Raw genomic sequence first — 19473 nt, 5'->3', positions numbered from 1 at the left:
ATAATAATAATAATAATAATAATAATTTTATTTCTATACCGCCCTTCTCCCGAAGGACTCAGGGCGGTGTACAGCCTATTTAAAAACACAGACAAAACAACAGTATAAAATTTAAAATAATTAAATAAAGTGGCTCAGATTTAAAACCCCAATAAATTTAAATACCCCAATTTAAAACTATTGTGTTGATAGTCCGGCCTGGCGGAACAACAGGGTCTTCAATGCGCAGCGAAACACCCGGAGGTCGGAGATCTTACGAATTTCCGGGGGCAGTTCGTTCCACAGGGCTGGGGCTCCCACAGAGAAGGCCCTCCCCCTGGGCGTCGCCAGCCGACATAACTTGGCTGATGGCACCCTGAGGAGACCCTCTCTGTGGGAACGGACTGGTCGGTGGGAGGCTATTGGTGGCAGAAGACGGTCTCGGAGGTACCCGGGTCCCATGCCATGGAGCGCTTTAAAGGTGGTAACCAACACCTTGAATCGCACCCGGAAGACCACTGGGAGCCAGTGCAGCTCGCACAGGAGGGGTGTCACATGGGCACAACGGGTTGCGCCCATAACCACCCGCGTGGCCGCATTCTGGACCAGTTGGAGCCTCTGAGTGCTCTTCAAGGGGAGCCCCATATAGAGAGCATTACAATAGTCCAACCGGGAGGTGACAAGGGCATGAGTGACAGTGTGCAGGGCGTCCCGATCCAGAAAGGGCTGCAACTGGCGAATCAGGCGAACCTGATAAAAGGCCCCCCTGGCCACGGCCGTCATATGCTCTTCTAAAGACAGCCGTGCGTCCAGGAGGACGCCCAGATTGCGAGCCCTCTCCGTGGGGGACAAAGATTCACCCCCAATAGTCAGCGATGGCACCTGCTGACTATATCGGGGCGCCGGAAGCCACAGCCACTCGGTCTTGGAGGGGTTGAGTCCGAGCCTGTTTCTCCCCATCCAGACCCGCACGGCCTCCAGGCAGCGAGACATCACATCAAGGGCATCGTTGGGGTGGTCTGGGGTGGAGATGTACAGCTGAGTATCATCAGCGTACAGATGGCACTTCACCCCAAAACCACGGATGATCTCACCCAGCGGCTTCACATAAATGTTGAACAGGAGGGGCGAGAGGACCGACCCTTGCGGCACTCCCCAAGCGAGACACCTCGAGGTCAACCTCTGTCCCCCTGCCAACACGAACTGCGAGCGGTCGGAGAGGAAGGAGGAGAACCACCGCAAAACGGTGCCTCCTATTCCTAACCCCCTCAACTGCTGCAGCATGATACCATGGTGGATCATGGGCTAAAATAAACTGGTGTAGTTGAAGGAAGGAAAACCAGGAATTATTGCCCGGTATCCCTCTATCAGGGAGCTGGGTGGTTAAGAAATTGGATGGATGGATGGTGGATATATTATCTTTTCATTTCATTTTATAAGATTTAAGATGATAATATGGGGGATGACATCAACTGTCAGTTGTAATTCTTGGAAGAGTTACAACTAATTGAGTCTGTCATTTGTACCTGAATAATTGTCTGGTTTGGCATGGCAACCAAACAGGACAGCTACAGATTTGAACGGATAGTTGCGGAAAAAACAATCACAACCAACCTGCCTTCCATTGAGCTATACAATGCAGGAACCAGAAAGAGGGCTGAGAAAATAGTTGGTCTCACAATAATGGAAGTCTAATTCCAGCAAGGATCTGGCATTCATAGCTATGCCGCCTGCTCATTTGTGAATGTTCCCAGTCAGTGTTGCAAATGAACTATGGCGTGGGGGCACCTTCCGTAAATGTATGATATGAATGTATTTGACTCATGGGCAACTTTAGATTAAGCAAGGGTGTGTTGGGAGAATTTCCGAGTCCCTGAGTCTAAAGTACCCGGTTAAAGGGCGTTTGTGTGTGTGTGTCTGTGTGTGTGCGCAGATCAGAAGCTTTTTAACTTCTACCAACCCTGTGACCCCAATTCCAATAATAAAGTGCAGGCCTTTATCTCAATTCTCTCTAGGCCCATGATGGCGAACCTATGGCAGTGTGCCGGAAGTGGCACGCATAGCCATTTTTCTGGGCATACGAGGTGTTGCCAAACTCACCCAAAGCTGTGCATGCGTGCATACCCCCAGCTGGTATTCAGGCCTCTGATGCACATGTGTGCAATTCAGGGGACCCAGCTGGTCTTCGCAGGTCTCCTCTGCGCGTTTGTCCATTTATTAGTTTGGTTTATATGCTGCCCTTCTCTGGAGGCTCACGGCGGCTTACAATGTATTAAGCAGCAGCCTTCATACTTTTGTATATACCTGCTTAGTAGGGCTTTTTGGCCCCGCCCCAAAGCAGTGTTCTATTTTATACAGTCAGCTTATTGCCCCCACAAACTGGGTCCTCATTTTACCTACCTCGGAAGGATGGGAGGCTGAGTCCATGCGCTCAAGACGACTGGCACGCAGCGCGTGCATGCGCAGAGCGTGTTCACATAGGCGCATTGTGCACGTGAAAACCATGCGCAGATGGTGAGATTGGGCAGCACGCTCTGGGGCTCATGCATGAAAGCTCGTGGGGGCGCACGCAAAAGCTGGCCATGCGTAGATGGTGCAGTTGGGCATACAGCAAACTTACCCGAAGCTGTGCATGCGTGTGCACCCCAGCTGGTGTTCAGGCCTTCGGCACACATGCGCAATTCAGGGGACCCAGCTGGTCTTCACAGCTCTCCTCTGCATGTTTGTACATGCGTTCAAGGCGACTGGCACGCAGCGCGTGCTTGTGCAGATCACATGTGCGTTGCATGCGCATGCGCAGATGGTGAGATTGTGTGTGCAGTGTGCGTTGGGGTGCGTGCATGAAAGCTGCATGCGAAAGGTCTGCGCATAGACGGTGCTGTTGCGCACACAGCACATGGGGAGGAGCCGTGCATTAGCGCAGATGGCCTGCGAGTGAGCACAGTACGCGAAGCGTGTTCCTGTTTGGCACTCGGTAAGTAAATGGTTCCCCACCACTGCTCTAGGCATTCCATTCCCTTGTTTTTTTCCTTGCCAAAATAGACCAACCTTTGCCCCTATTTCATCTTAGCCCAGGATGGGTAATCCTAGAAATAGAAAGCCAATGCCATGAAAGTCAGTACTACAGGTAGTCCTCAACCTATGATCACAATTGAGCCCAAAAGTTACGTTGCTAAACGAGACAGCTGTTAAGTGAGTTTTGCCCCATTTTACAACTTTTCTTGCCACATTTGTTAAGTGAAGCACTGCAATCGGAAAACTCCGGAGACAGTCTTGGAACAAAGAAACGGCTTTCTTTCCCGGTGCCGGTGGAAAAGAGACGGATCCGCCCAAGGCTTTTCCTCGCCGGGGACCTCGATCCCAAAAAAGGCCGGAGAGCCGCGGATGCAGCTGCGGACACGGACATCAAAGGCTCCGGGCGTCTTCGTTCTCTCCAGGCTTTCCAGGGGTTAAAGAGAGCGAGTTGTTCTCCCTAGAAAGACAATATTAAGGAGTGGGGACCCTTCCGGCCCTCCCTTTCGCTGTCCTGGCGGACTCCCCTCAGGGAAAAAAAAACGCCTTAGAAGCATCTTGCGAACCTTCGGAAAAGAATCGTTGGAAGGGGCGGGGCTACGATTTCCCGCCTGTCTGTGAAGAAGCACCGAGTGACAAAGACATCCTCGTCTTCTGGTAAAATAACAGTAGTAATATTATAATAGTAATATAATTAAAAAATAATAGTAGTGCCGAGGGATTCTGCCCTAAAGTCCTTTTCAAGGGTAGGACTTGAAGATACGGTACTAGCAAACAGTGTCCCTGAGGAATAGTGGTCTAAAAGTGACAAAAGATGATTGCTGCGACATCTCTGAGGAGAGGCTGTGGCCGTCCTGAAGGAAAGAAAAATCCAGAATATTGAAAGGAATCGAATTTCCCCAATGGGAATGTTTCTCGAAGGCATCCAATTCGTTTTCAAAACAAAAAGTTACCTCAGGAATTGCAGAAGTGGGGAAATACAGGTAGTCCTCGACTTACGATCACAGTGAGTTGAGCCCAAAATTTGTTATTATGGCATCATTAAAAGGTGATGATGATGATATGTATTTTGGTAGAAACATGCTGTGGTACTGTAACTAAAGACTTGGCAGTTATATTAAATAAAGAAATAAATAATGTTTAAAATTGTCAAGGCAAATAGTTTAGGTTGCCAGCAAAGCAACATAAAGGTTAAAGTAATACTTCAGAGATAAGTAGGCACAAAAGACTATTTCTGAAATTAAAGACTACAAATTCTTTATTATTCAACAGGGAAACACTGAAATATCAATTTCTTGATAACTTCTGAAACACACTATTCTATGACAGGATAAACATAAACCATTGGATAAACAAATATCAATATACATTCTTAAATTTTGTGATATAAAGTTGATATTAAAAAATAATCCAGCCTAAAAATTCTGGAACAGAGTTATATAAAATGTATACTCTCTTTTAACTGGGTACATTATCTCAGGGATCTATTAAATTCAATTCTTCCATTTGAACTCAACTGTTTACTAATTATTTTTTCTTCATATGTTTGATTAGATGCTAACAATATAAAAATAAGTGTGAAAACCCTCCACTCTTTTGCCTATTCCAAATCTTTTCCTAAACAGCTGAATTGGATGATATCTGAAACCGGATGTTTTCTACTAAGGTAATTTATTTTTTCATGCTTACAAAATAATTTTTTTCAAACACAAACAAACATCCAAGTCCCCAATCATTTGAATGGCTGCTTTTGAACTTTGCCTATTTTTATAGCTAATCAAGGAAACAAGCAGCTATTGCATTGCATTGCATTTTCTTCCAGTGGCCTCTGAATATGTTTGGTCAAAATAGTTTCTCTTACATATCCAATTGTGGGTTATTATATTAAAAAAGAAATTGGTCCATAAATTTAACACAGTGCCTGCTCAATAAATGTACCTGTGTATCACATAGCAATAGACTTACATATCCTCTATAGGGCTTTACAGCACTTTCTGAACAGTTTATAATGTCAACATATTGCCCCCAACAATCTGTGTCCACATTTTTACTGACTTCGGAAGGATGGAAGACTGAGTCCTTGAGCTGGTCAAGACTGAACTCCTGGCTGTGAGCAGTCAGCCTGCAATACTGCATTCTAGCCACTGTGCCACCATTGCTCCTATACACGTGTGGGTGTTTGTGTGTGTGTGTGTGCGTAAATCTGTATGTGTGTATATGTATGACATCCCAAAAAGGATTAGGATTAAGGGCTGGCTAATGCTCAACTATATTCACACATATGTACATAGCCATTTACATCTCTTTCCCACTCATATTTGTCTGTTCCAAACAAAAGGTAAGTCAGCATCCCCAACTAAACTCACAGATAATGATTAGGATTTTTTAAAAAACCCTAAAAACCCCTTTAATAAAATCTGGGGATCCCTTATCTTTACCAGCTGGGATTACATTTGAGACTATGTTTATTAGATGGCATCAAGTCTACTCTTCCTGAACCTACTACAGTCATTCAGATTGTTACGGTCACACCACAAGACTAGTTCAACCTCCCATTGTATGCAGATTCCTCGTCTTGAATGAGACCAATCAATGTTTTATTCTCTTGGGGCAAGGGAGCCATCTCTAGTTTGTATTGCTCTCCAACATGCCCCATTGATACTTATTGTTGTTCTTTATTGGCCAAGTGTGATTGGACACAAAAGGAATTTGTCTTTGGTGTAAAAAAACATCTTTATGGCACTTCCTGTGGTAAACTTGTGATGTGGTTGAGTTTATTGTGCCAGACATAAATGTGTTTCTGTGAGGACATATGCAACTTTTCCTTGACTTATAACAGTTCATTTAGTGACCGTTGAAAGTTACAACGGCATTGCAAAAAGTAACTGTTGACCATTTTTCATACTCATGACCATTGCACATCCCCATGGACTGAGTGATCAAAATTCAGACACTTGGCGACTGACTCATATTTATGACGGCTGCAGTGTCCGGGGCTTCATGTGATTTCCCCTTTTGTGACCTTCTGGCAAGCAAAATCAATCGGGAACCAGATTCATTTAACAACCGTGTTACTAAGAAAACAGCCGCAGTGCTTCACTTAACAACTATGGAAGAAAGGTTGTAAGATAGGGGGGAAATTCAGTTAAGAACTGTCTCACTTAGCTGCAAAAATTTGGGCCTCAATGGTAATCATAAGTCGAGGATGACCTGTCTAAACTCAACTAGGTCTAGAATTTTGTCAGCCTTGCAAAAGCAGAGCTGGACCTGCAGGCGAAAGCCACAAGAAAACCCTATGAAAAACAGTCAAAGGAAAGGAAAACCATAAAAAACACCATAATCCGTGGGAGAAAGACCTGAGTTTTAAGGATAGGCCCGTCTGCCACGCTGGCAGCCCCGAGGGATCCCTTTTGCTCCCGACGGCAAACGCAAAACTAGAGCAAGAACCGATTTCGGATTCCGAAACTCGACGGATCGCGGACTGGATGGAAACGGGGCAAAGACTCGCTCGTTCGCACAACTGGCAGGCGGGATCCACGAGGGGGCGCTGTCAGGAGAGCAAGCGCTTCCCAGCCCTGCCCTGCCTAGCGGGGAAGGAGGAGAAGCGAGTCTTCGGAGGAGAGGGAGGGGCCCATCACTCTGGAGGCCTCAAGGAACAATGCCTTTTTCTCTAACCCTTAAGATTGGTAACAGAAGAGTGCGCAGGTGCGAAGCTGCTCTCCAACTCAAAGGCGAGGGCGGTGCTGCGAGGTGGGTGGAGCCTGGAATCCCGGGCGGGTGGGAGGAGTTTGGAGCTTGGCACTTGATCGCTTGCAGCCCGTCGACGGATCCAGGTGAGGTAACTCTCACCCCTTCGGATTTTTCAGCCATAAAAGGTTGGGAGGGAGCGAGGAAAGTCAGGCAGAGCGCCGTCTATTTCAGCTCAGCCTTGCTTTCGCCTTGCAATTCCCAGGAGGTCCCTAATTGCAGACGCCCCGCGGGGTTTGCAAAGCGCTTTATCGCTGGCCTCCCTGGAAGGAAGCATTCAACCTGCCAGCCTGGGACTGCTCCACCTCAATTCTCCACACACACCCCACCCCTGGCCCCCTTTCCCACCCTTGGTAGGGCTCGTGGCTGGCTGGTGCGGACCTTGTCCTGCAGAAAGGATGACAACCCCCATCCCCACCCGAAGTGTCTTGCAATGGGTTTTCCTGTGCAAACTATCAGTTTTGGGTGGAGGTGCTGGAGAAAGAGCCACAGCATTTTGGGGGTGCTGAGAAAAAGCCAGAGCGTTTTGGGGATAGGGCTGCTGGAGGAAAGACCAGAGCAGTTTGAGGGGGTGAGAGTGCTGGAGAAAAAGCCAGAACATTTTGGGGTCCCCACACTGGACCTGAGCTGACTGCCAAGCATTGGAGGTATCTCCAGCTTGGACTTTTTTGTGTTCTTTGGAAAGTTACCAGGGTGCTGTGGCAAAGAAGGTCATAAAACAGGCCAATACTCACTTAACAACTGCCTTAATTCACAACATAAATTTTGACCTCAATTGTGGTCCTATATCGAGTCCTACACGTACTTCCTTTTTGAAAAGTGATTGCATGTGTTGGTGGTGTGTGTGGGTGTGTTTAACAGCAGTGTCTTCTCTGTCTTCTGTTAAATGTTTGTGAACAAGAACATCCTATCGACGTCTACGAAGGCAGCTCTCTTTTTTCCCCTCACTTTTTCTTTTCTTTTATTCCTTTCCCTTAGCTTGAAAACTGAAAGCATTTATTTATTTTGCTCTGTGGGAGGATTCTTATCGTTTGAGGATCAAAGTCCCACATCTCCCGAAATGGCTCACAGTGGCTCTTCTTGCCATTCTGCTCCTCTGACCGAAAGTCCTTTTGCAAATCCAGGACAGACTTCGGATGGATGTGAACCAGCGTCTTGGTTCACCCCAAAAACTGGCTCACGAGACCCAGAAGGATATAGATCCCGTGTTGCCTTGCTTGGCTCTACTGAGAAGTTCTGGGGAAGAATGAGGAAGGACAATGTCCTGCAAGGAGAAACCACCAGACGGGCTGGAGAACATCAACTTTGCCGGGAGTTCATATACAAAGAGACTGAGGCACCTCGAGAACTTTGCACTCGCTTACACCGTCTTTATCGTCAATGGCTGAAGCCAGAGAAACACACGAAAACTCAGATGTTGGACTTGGTGGTCCTGGAGCAGTTCCTGGCCGTCCTGCCCCCAAAGATGGAAAGCTGGGTACGAGAGTGTGGAGCAGAGACCAGCTCCCAGGCAGTAGCCCTTGCAGAAGGTTTCCTCCTGAGCCAGGAAGAGGAGAAGAAGCAGGGAGAAACGCAGGTGAGACAAAAATCATGGTGCAGCTAATCCTCGACTTTCAACAATTCATTTAGTGACCATCCAAAGTTACAACAGCATTGAAAAAAGTGACTTATGACTATTTTTCATTCTTGGTCACAGTAGCCCCATAGTCACCTGATCAAAACTCTGAGGCTGTGGCAACTGGTTTGTATTTATGATGGTTGCAGCATCCTGGGGTCACACGATCCCCTTTTGTGACCACCTGACTAAGCAAAGTCCATGGGGGAGCCAGATGCACTGAACAAACATATAACTAAGTTAACCCCTGCAGTGATTCACTTAGCAATTGTGGCAAGAAAGTCATAAAATGGGACAAAATTCACTTGACAAATGTCTCACTTAGCAACATAAATTTTGGACCCAATTGTAGTTGTAAGTTGTACACAGCGTGAGAAGCAGTGCTGCTGAATTTTTAAATACAATAACTTCTGGGAACCAATAAGATTTTTCCTATAATTACTGAAAAATTCTTCATCACTGAAATAGTTCTAGTGGCCTTTCCTACTGATTTCTCAGGATAGAATCCTTCACTTACAACCTTTCGTTTAGTGACTGTTTATAGCTATAACAGCGCGGAAATTTTTTTTCACACTTATGATCATTGAAGCATTCCCATGGCCACATGATCAAAAAGTCAGATGCTTGGCAACTGGCTCATATTTATGATGATTGTGGTGTCCCAGGATTATGTAATTTCTTTTTGCGACCTTCTGACAAAGAGAGTCCACGGGGGAGCCAGATTCACTTAACAAACATATTACTAAGTTAACAACTGCAGTGATTCACTTATCAACTCTGGCAAAAAAAATTGTAAAATGGAGCAAAATTCACTTAGCAGTCACCTCAGTTAGCAATGGAAATGTTGGGTTCAATTGTTGTCGTATATCGAGGACTACCACTTTATAATTCCATGGTAAGACCACACTTGAAATACTGCAGCCAGTTTTGATCACCATGATATAAAAAGAGATCTTGAGACACTACAAAAAGTGCAGAGAAGAGCAACAAAGATGATTAGGGGACTGGAGGCTAAAACATTAAGAACAGTTGCTGGAACTGAATATGTCTAGTCTGATGAAAAGAAGGATTAGGAGTGGCATAACAGCAGTGTTCCAATATCTCAGGGGTTGCCCCAAAGAAGAGGGAGTCAAACTATTCTCCAAAGCCCCTGAATAAAATAGATGGAAACTAATCAAGGGGAGAATCAACTTAGAACTAAGGAGAAATTTCTTGACAGTGAGAACCATTAATCAGTGGGACAACTTGCCTCCAGAAGTTGTGAATGCTCCAGCACTGGAAGTTTTTAAGGAGAGATTGGTACAACTATTTGTCTGAAATGGTATAGGGTTTCCTGCCTGAGCAGGAGGTTGGACTGGAAGACCTCCAAGGTCCCTTCCAATTCTGTTTTATTCTACTTGTATGTGAGAAGCCCTCTCTTTTTAGAGTGAACTTGGTTGCTGTGGACCATAAAATCTTCTTCCCTCTTTTTCTTTTGACAGGTTCAGAATCCCTTCATGGAAGTGGATGCTCAGAACTCCCAACCACACAGAGATGTTTCATCTCTATCTCAGGAACTGGCCTTCGAAAGGATCTCCCAAGAAGATCCAGCTCAGATCACATCCGAAAGTAAAAAAAAACAACGGTTCTATATTTGTTATATTTTTATATTGGTGTACTCCACAAGGAAATACTGTATAACATGGTGCAGTTTAAAAGAAACATATTACAAAATATGGAGGCAAAGTACTGAGTATGTAAACCACTTATAGAGGGCTGTAAAAGCACGATGAAACCGTATGCAAGTCTAAGTGCTGTTGGTAGTCCTATTGCTAACTCCACAATTGAGCCCAAACGTTCTAAGCAAGATAGTTGTTAAGCGAATTTTACCTCATTTTACGACTTTCTTTGCCACAGTTGTTAAGTATCTATGGAGATTCTCAGTCATCCAGGTCATGTTTGTCCCAAAGTTGCAACTGCCTCTTTAAAAAGCAACTTTGGGACATTTGTGAAGTGAATTACTGCAGTTCTTAACAACATGGTTGTGAAGTGAATCTGGATTCTCCATTGACTGCTTGTTGGAAAGTTGCAGGTGATCACATGACCCCAAGGCACTGTGAATGTCATAAATACATGCCAGTTGCCAAGCATCCAAAATTTGGTCACAAGAGCCTTGATGGCGCAGCAGACTAAAGTCCTGTTAAGTAACACCAGCTGCCTGCAGTTACTGCAAGTTCAAATCTCACCAGGCTCAAGGTTGACTCAGCCTTCCATCCTTTCGAGATAGGTAAAATGAGGACCCGGATTGTGGGGGCAATAAGCTGACTTTGTATAAAAAAAGAGCACCGCTTAGGGGGGCCCGAAAGCCCTACTAAGCAGGTATATACAAAAGTATGAAGGCTATTGCTTAACACATTGTAAGCCGCCCTGAGTCTCCGGGGAAGGGCGGCATATAAATCGAACCAATAAATAAATAAATACAATAAATAAACAAATGACTACAGGGATACTGCCACGGTGGTAAGTGTGAAAAATGGTCATCAGTCACTTGTTTACCTGCCATTGCAACTTCAAACAATCACTAAACGGTATAGGTTTCCCTTGTTTCTCATTCCTCCTGGATCCTATGGGGGTACAGATTACACCCCACGTCATTATTTCGTACTATCAATCTGGGGTTCCCTATCAGCTCACTTCCCAATATGGAACTTGGAATTAATATTTTGACATTGGGTCATTTATACCATGTACAAATCTACCTTGCTTCCCATGATGCTCATTGTCAACATAAAAACTGTTGAGGAAGATTATTGGGGGTAATATGTTGATTGTAACCTGCTTAGAGAGCTGTAAAGCACTATGAAGCGGTACATAAGTCTATTGATATTGCTTACTTGCAGTCCGACTGGTGTGAAAGAAGGCTCCTTTTAATTTTTTTGTGTACACACACACACACACACACACACACACACACACACAAACACACGAAATTATGGTATAGTTTTGCTCGAGAATGCAGCAGGAATGTTTTCAAAATGTCTTCTTCCATTTCTGTCTTATCAGGGAATGGAGCAACCCTGAGGTTTCCTGCAGAAACACCTTTGCTTTGTGGTGGAACTGAAACTGCTGTTGTTATTCCAACTCAGGTAGGAGGGATGAAGCTCGCCTGAAGTGCTAGTACCACTTTATAATGCCTTGGTAAGACCTACACTCAGATATTGCATCCAGTTTTGATCATTGCAATATAAAAAAGATGTTGAGATTTTGGAAAGAGTGGAGAGAAGAGCAATGAAAATGATTAGGGGACTGGAGGCCAAAACATACGAAGAACAGTTGCAGGAATTGGGTATGTCTAGTTTAATGAAAAGAAGGACTAGGCGTGACATAGGCCATCATGTGCAATAAAGATGATTAGGAGCATCATAGCATCAAGTTGATCAGAAGCACCTAAAACATATAAGGGGCCCCTTAGATATATATTTACTCTTTGCTGCCACAAAGAGGAGGGAGTCAAGCTTTTCTCCAAAGCACCTGAAGGCAGGACAAGAAGCAATGGATGGGAAAATCAAGCAGACAAGCAACCTAGAACTAAGAAATGTCCTGACAATGAGAACAATTAACCAGTGGAACAGCTTTTCTTTAGAAGTTGTGGCTGCTCCATTGCTGGAGGTTTTTAAGAAGAGACTGGACTACCATTTCTCTGAAATGGTAAAGGGTCTCCTGCTTGAGTGGAGGGGTTGGACTAGAAGACCTCCAAGGTCCTTTCTAACTCTGCTATTTTGAGGAGGATTCTTTTCTCCTTTAGTGTCCAAATGTGGTTTTGACAAGGAGCATTCCAAAGCAAGCTGGATTTCTCTTCCAAAGTTAGTTCCCTTAATTTGCTCCCTTCTAGCCATTTTTTTTCAGAGTAGGAGCAGTTTCCTGGTATCATCTGAACATTGCTGGCATCTCATGCTTCTAGAAGGCCTTTTCCAGCAACTTCATATAGCTCTTGAACTGTGTGTTCCTGTCAGAGACAACATAAGGAAGCTGTTAACGTATCAACTAGGATTGTCCCAGCACTGTGTTGAGGAAGTCACCTTCCAGGAAGCCCTGAAAACTCTGATCAGTGGTGCATCCAAGATTCATCCCATCAGTTGTTCCAGAACCTACTGTTTGCTAGCAACCAAAACAAGTTTTAAAATCCTGCAAAATCAGCAATAAGAATAAAACATTTATTCAGATATATTTTCAGTCAGAAACTTTTGAGTTCTGTCAGTTTTTTTTCCCAGGAAAGTTATCTGGAAAAACACTTACTTACACCAGACATCTAGTGGAATTTGCGCAGTAGAAAAGAGAACTAGGATCTATTTCCACTGGTTAAAACATGGAAACAAGACTTAGTTGAGGAGAAACGATTTTCCAGGAAGGAAAAGAGATCCAATGCCTATCCCACCAGCTGATCCAGAAAGATATGAGGGTTGTTATCACTGAATGTAGTTTGGAGATCCTGCAGAATCAGGTGATCTTCGGCTTAGAATCATCCATTTAATAGAATGGAATCAGAATAGAATAAATGGAAAGGAATGGAATGGGACTAGATAGGATAGGATAGAAGAATAGAATAGAATAGAATAGAATAGAATAGAATAGAATAGAATAGAATAGAATAGAATAGAATAGAATAGAATAGAATAGAATAACAGCACAGAACAGGACAGAACAGAACAGAACAGAACAACAGTTAGAACGGACCTTCGAGGTCTTCTAGTCCAAACACCTGTTCAGGCAGGAAACCCTATACCATTTCTAACCAATGGTTGTCCAGTCATCATCATCTTTTAATGACCCCATAATCCCTTGCAGGGTGGAGTCTGGGCAGCTGAATGGAGCTGAGTGTTTACTAGCCAGACGCCCTTCCTGTTGCCAATGCGGAGTTCTATTTAGCAGATATATTCTCATTGTGCCCAGAGAGAGATGGTTGTCCAGTCTCTTCTTAAAAACTTCCACTTAGATCATTCTCAACTTCTGGAGGTAGTTTGTTCCACTGATTTTCTAACTGTCAGGAAACGACAATGAGTAACAACAGTACTGGAAAAAATGACTTAGGACCATGTTTCACACTTATGACGGTTGCAGCATCTCCATGGTCATGATGAAAATTAGGATACTTGGCAACTGGTTTATGTTTATGACGGTTGCAATGTCCTGGGATCATGTGATCCCCTTTTGCAAACTTCTGATCAGCAAAGTCAAGGGGGAAGCCAGGTTCACTTAACAACCATGTTTTTAACAATTGCGGCAAACAAGGTTGTAAAATGGGGCCAAAACTGACTTTACAACTGTCTTGTTTAACAACATAATTTTTGGACTCAATTGTGGCCATAAATTGAGAACTACCTGAACTGTGTGAAAATTGCCCAGAGTCACTCTGAGATTTGGGATGGGAGGTATCTATACTTGATAAATAATTATTTATTTGTATGTGTGTGTGTAATTAATTAATTAATTAATTAGATCTCACTCTCAGAGTGATCTTGGGCGATTTTCAGGTGGTACAAGTAATCCTCAACTTACAACCTCTAGTACAACTTGGAACTGTACATTAAGAGGGATTTTTTTTTCAGTTTCAGAATCACATGTCATTTGAAGATATAGCCATATTTTTTTCTGAAGAGGAGTGGGCCCTGCTGAATCCTGACCAGAAATTGCTGTACAGGGAGATCATGTTGGAAAATGCAAGGAATGTGACCTGCATAGGTAAGTGTCAGGCCTGCCTCCGTTCAATACCCAAGAAGGAAAACCGCCGAATCCATTGAAGTAGAGAAGAGGTACTTTTACTGAGTTTGAAATGATAGCCCTGAAGGAAAGGCAAGATCTGAGCCAAAAGGCGGGAAAGGTACATATTGAAGGTTTCCCCAAATCCCTCCTCCCAGGGACCCAGGCTGAATGTCCAATCCCCATCCCACATAGTGTCATGTGGGACACATCTTCAGGTGTTTTCGTCCATCTGGAATTACAGGGCGGCGGTTGGCCTTGACTGGATGTAAACAACTCCATTTAGCAGCGCAGTAATTCCGGAGAGCAAACCTCCCTTTATATTCAGGTGGGCCTTCTTCACACCAGCTCACTTCCCAAACCCCAATGCCATGCCCTCCCTCCCTGTTACTATGGCAGGTAGTCATACAAACATTTATTTAGTGACTGAAGTTACAACGTCAGATAAAAAAGTGACTGAACAATTTTTCACATTTATGACTGTTGCAGTATCTGTACAGTTGTGTGGTCAACATTCAGACGCTTTGGCAACTGGCATGTATTTATGACGGTTGCAGTGTCCTGGGGTCATGTGATCACCTGCGGCTTTCTGACAAGCAAAGTCAGTGGAGAAACCAGATTCACTTCAGAACCATGTTACTAAGTTAACAACTGCAGTAATTCACGACAAGGAACTCGTAAAAGGGGATAAAACTCGCTTAACAATTGTCTCGCTTAGAAATTTTGGGCTCAGTTGTAGTGTTAACGATAGCACTTAGACTTATATACCACTTCACACTGCTTTACAGCCCTCTCTAAGGAGTTTCAGAGTCACCAACTTACCCCCAACAATCTGGCTTCTCATTTTACCGACCTCAGAAGGATGGAAGGTCAGGTAACCTTGAGCTGGTCAGAATCAAAAGAGTAGGGTAGGGTAGGGTAGGGTAGGGTAGGGTAGGGTAGGGTAGGGTAGGGTAGGGTAGAGTAGAGTAGAGTAGAATAGAATAGAATAGAATAGAATAGAATAGAATAGAATAGAATAGAATAGAATAGAATAGAATAGAATAGAATAGAATAGAATAGAATAAGAGTTGGAAGGGACCTTGGAGGTCTTCTAATCCAACCCCCTGCCCAGGCAGGAAACCCTACACCACTTCAGACAAATGGTTATCCAACATCTTCTTAAAATTTTCCAGTATTGGGGCATTCACAACTTCTGCAGGCAAATTGTTCCACTTATTAATTTTCTAATTGTCAGGAAATTTCTCCTTAGTTCTAAATTGCTTCTCTCCTTGATTAGTTTCCACCCATTGCTTCTTGTTCTACCCTCAGGTGCTTTGAAGAATAGTTTGACTCCCTCTTCTTTGTGGCAACCCCTGAGATATTGGAACACTGCTATCATGTTTCCCTAATCCTTCTTTTCATTAAACTAGACATACCCAGTTCTTGCAACCGTTCTTCATGTTTTAGCCTCCAGTCCCCTAATCATCTTTGTTGCTCTTCTCTGCACTCTTTCTAGACTCTCCACATCTTTTTTACCTCATGGCGACCAAAACTGAATGCAATATTCCAAGTGTGGGCTTACCAAGGCATTATAAAGTGGTATTAACACTTTACCTGATCTTGATTCTAACCCTGTTTATGCAGCCTAGGACTGTGTTGGCTTTTTTTGGCAGCTGTTGCATACTGCTGGCTCATATTTAAATGATTTTCCACTAGGACTCTAAGATATCTCTCACAGTTACTACTAGTGTGTAGTATTGACTGTTTTGAATTGAATTGAATTTTGAATTGAGTGTTGGCAATTCCTGCCAACTTGGTGTCATCTGCAAATTTGATGAGTTCCCCATCTATCCCCTTGTTCAAGTCATTGACGAAGATGTTGAAGAGTACTGGGCCTAAAACAGAGCCTTGGGGTATCCCACTGCATACTTCCCTCCATATAGATCAGTGGTCACCAACTGGTGGTCTGTGGACCACTGGTGATCCGCAAGAAAATTTTGGTGGTCCGCAGAAAAATTATTTGCATTTTTTATATTGCACTAAATCAGGGGTCCTCAAACTACAGCTCCTGGGCTAGATACGTGCAATGAACGCTTGTGATGCTGCAGAGAGTCTCCACCTTTGGGGTCTTTTTGTGCGGGTTTGATGGGGGCAGAAATTCCGACTCACGGTCTGCTTTGGCCTCCTGGTGTGGGGTTTGGGGCAAAGGCTGGAGGGAAGTGCCACTGGTGGCAAGGAGCCAGAGGGCCTCGTTTCAGTGGGACTGCATCATGGCCTGGAACTGGCTTACCATCTCAGCCTGCTGAGGTACTCTGAGGTACTCTTCGACGTCAATGAGGTGCTTCTGTTGAGCCTCCTCCTTGGCCAGATCCAAGTTGAACTGACCTGTTTTGCCAACTCTTTTTCGTGGTGGCTGCTTAGCTCCAACAACTGCTTTCTTTTGGGGCCCTAAGGAGCCCAGGTGGGCAGATGAGGAGAAGCTGGGAGGGGAGGGGCGAGTAGAGGCCGGCGAGGTGCCCCTCGATGTGAGTGGCATCGAGTTGGCCATGCCCAGCCAGTCACGTGACCACCGAGCAATGCCCACCCGACTAGTCATTAGGCAGATCAAATTAGTGGTCCACGGGATTTAAAATGATGAATTTAGTGGTCCCTGAAGTCCGAAAGTTTGGTGACCCTTGATACACATGCAGTTCCATTAACAACTACACATTGAGTGTGGTTGGTTTACTGGCAGTCAGCAGAATTAGCCTGCAAAACTGCATTCTAACCACTGCGCCACCAGGGCTCATAAATTGTAATGTTCAAATACAGGATGTGGCAATAGAGCTTGATCCCTGAGGGTGCCTTAGCTTGGGCTTTGAACATCTCATGAAAGTCACCTTTTGGTTTCTTTTTGTCGCAATCAGGCAAAAGGTGGGAGAACGAGGACTCTAAGAAGGAGATGATAGAGCACTTGCCAACAGTCAACAATGAAATTGGAGAAAGGATGTTCCGATGTCAGTGGGGAGTCCAAAGTCCTGAGGAAAACCAGCTAAATGGAGAGCCAGAGAAAGCCCTCGCTTTTCATTGTGGAGATAACAATGCGCTCCAGGCTGAAAAAAATCACCAAGAAACCGGAATGTGTCCAGGCTGTGGAAAAATATTGAAGGAGGAATCAGGATTGTGTGGATATTGCAGAAGGCCACCTGTCGAGACACAACATGAAAACAGGGAACGGGCCTTTCCTCTTACTTTAGATCAAAATATATCGCTTGGGGAGAAATTATATAACTATGTGGAATGTGGAGAGAGCTTCAGCCAGAGTAGCCATCTCAGTAACCATCAAAAGAGTCACGTCCGGGAGAATACATATCAATGCATGGATTGCGGGAAGAGCTTCCTTCAGAAAAGTCACCTTATGACCCATGAAAGGATCCACCGAGGAGAGAAACCACATCCATGCTTGGAGTGTGGAAAAAGCTTCATTAAGAGAACTTACCTCACTTCTCACATGAGAATCCACAGCGGGGAGAAACCCTATCAATGTACGGAGTGTGGGAAAGGCTTCTCTCGGAAAAGCAACCTTGCTTCCCATAAGAGGATCCACACAGGGGAGAAACCGTATCAGTGCCTGGAGTGCGGAAAGTGCTTCTCTCAGAGAAGCAACCTTGCTTCCCATAAGAGGATCCACACAGGGGAGAAACCGTATCAGTGCCTGGAGTGCGGGAAGCGCTTCAGTGAAGTAAGTCATCTCACTACCCATAAGAGGATCCACACAGGGGAGAAACCATATCAGTGCCTGGAGTGTGGGAAGCGCTTCAGTGATGGAAGTCACCTCACTTCCCATAAAAGGACCCATACAGGAGAGAAGCCATATAAATGTCTGGAGTGTGGGAAGTGTTTTAGCATGAGCAGTTCCCTGGCATCCCATAAAAAGACCCACACGGGAGAGAAGCCATACATATGTACGGAATGTGGAAAAAGCTTCATTACGAGAAGTTCCCTGACTTCCCACATGAGAATCCATACTGGGGAGAAGCCATATCAATGTCTGGAGTGTGGGAAGAGTTTTAGTGTAAGGAGTTCCCTTAGTTCTCATAAAAGGATCCACACGGGGGAGAAACTGTACAACTGTGTGGACTGTGGAATAAGCTTTAGAAATAGTAGTTCTGTGACTTCCCACAGAAGGATCCACATGGGAGAAACCATATGAGTGCACAGACTGGACAGAAGTTTAGAGACCCCAGTTCTGAGGTTAAGATCCTCGTAAAGAAATGTTAGAATTCTTTATAGGCCAAATATTATTGGATACGAAAGGAATTTGTCTTTTTCCACACAAGGAAATGTCATGGAAGTGGATCATGGGCTAAAATAAACTGGTGTGGTTGAAGGAAGGAAAACCAGGAATTATTGCCCAGTATCCCTCTATCAGGGAGCTGGGTGGTTAAGAAATTGGATGGATGGATGGATGGATGGATGGATGGATGGATGATGGATATATTATCTTTTCATTTCATTTTTTTTTTAGTTTTAGTTTTAATTTAGTTTTATTTGATTTATATACCGCCCTACTCCCGAAGGACTCAGGGTGGTGAACACAAAACACATAAATACAAAATTTAAAAGCAAAATAAAACCGAATTAAACAATTTGGCCCAAGACAGATTTAAAACACCCCAATAATTAAGAACAGATTAAAATTTACATTTTAAAAGGGAAAAAGGGAAAGTTAGGCCAGGCCAACCTGATGGAATAAAAAGGTCTTGAGAGCACGGCGGAAGGTGCGCAGATCCGGGATCCTCCGTATCTCCGGGGGGAGCTCATTCCAGATGGTAGGTCCCCCCACAGAGAAGGCTCTTCCCCTGGGGGCCGCCAGTCGACATTGTTTGGCCGACGGCACCTGGAGGAGCCCCTCTCTATGAGAGCGTACCGGCCGGTGGGAGGCTACTGATGGCAGCCGGCGGTCCTGTAGATAACCAGGTCCTAAGCCATGGAGCGCTCTAAAGGTGGTAACCAAGACCTTGAAGCGCACACAGAAGACCACCGGGAGCCAGTGCAGCTCGTGCAGGAGAGGTGTTACATGGGAACGCCATGTCGCTCCCATAACCACCCGCAAGGCAGCACTCTGCGCCAGTTGGAGCCTCCAGGTGCTCCTCAATTTTATAAGATTTAAGATGATAATATGGGGGATGACATCAACTGTAAGTTGTAATTCTTGGAAGAGTTACAACTAATTGAGTCTGTCATTTGTACCTCAATAATTGTCTGGTTTGGCATGGCAACCAAACAGGACAGCTACAGATTTGAACGGATAGTTGCGGAAAAAACAATCACACCCAACCTGCCTTCCATTGAGCTATACAATGCACGAACCAGAAAGAGGGCTGAGAAAATAGTTGGTCTCACAATAATGGAAGTCTAAT

General features: G+C 44.6%; 1 protein-coding gene across 8 annotated transcripts; it reads left to right on the top strand.

Moving 5' to 3' along the window:
• Positions 1 to 1278: 1278 nt before the first annotated feature.
• LOC117668148 (uncharacterized) lies at positions 1279 to 18444 on the top strand. Of its 8 annotated transcripts, none has more exons than XM_087884706.1 (6): positions 1279 to 6696; positions 7717 to 8314; positions 9835 to 9961; positions 11396 to 11478; positions 13945 to 14071; positions 16978 to 18444. In XM_087884706.1, exons 1-6 carry the CDS (start codon positions 6650 to 6652, stop codon positions 18261 to 18263), a joined length of 2268 nt encoding a protein of 755 aa, XP_087740832.1. In that variant the 5' UTR covers positions 1279 to 6649; the 3' UTR covers positions 18264 to 18444. The 8 variants fall into 8 exon arrangements, with proteins under 8 accessions (XP_087740832.1, XP_087740831.1, XP_087740830.1 ...); XM_087884705.1 differs by having other exon boundaries at positions 13939 to 14071; XM_087884704.1 differs by having other exon boundaries at positions 1279 to 6741.
• Positions 18445 to 19473: the final 1029 nt, after the last annotated feature.

Source organism: Pantherophis guttatus, chromosome 2 (genome assembly GCF_059756535.1).
Source record: "Pantherophis guttatus breed Tessera chromosome 2, ASM5975653v1, whole genome shotgun sequence".
In the NCBI taxonomy this organism is placed as follows: Eukaryota; Metazoa; Chordata; class Lepidosauria; order Squamata; family Colubridae; genus Pantherophis; species Pantherophis guttatus.
Note: the sequence above shows the minus strand (reverse complement) of the source record. Positions and strands in the feature narration are given on the sequence as shown.

Excerpts from the sequence above, each read along its gene's own strand:
- LOC117668148 (XM_087884703.1), top strand. The coding sequence starts at position 7,625 with ATGTTTGTGAACAAGAACATCCTATCGACGTCTACGAAGGCAGCTCTC. Across the intron at positions 8,315-9,834 it reads AGAAGCAGGGAGAAACGCAG|GTTCAGAATCCCTTCATGGA; the intron begins GTGAGACAAAAA and ends TTCTTTTGACAG. Across the intron at positions 14,072-16,977 it reads AAGGAATGTGACCTGCATAG|GCAAAAGGTGGGAGAACGAG; the intron begins GTAAGTGTCAGG and ends TGTCGCAATCAG.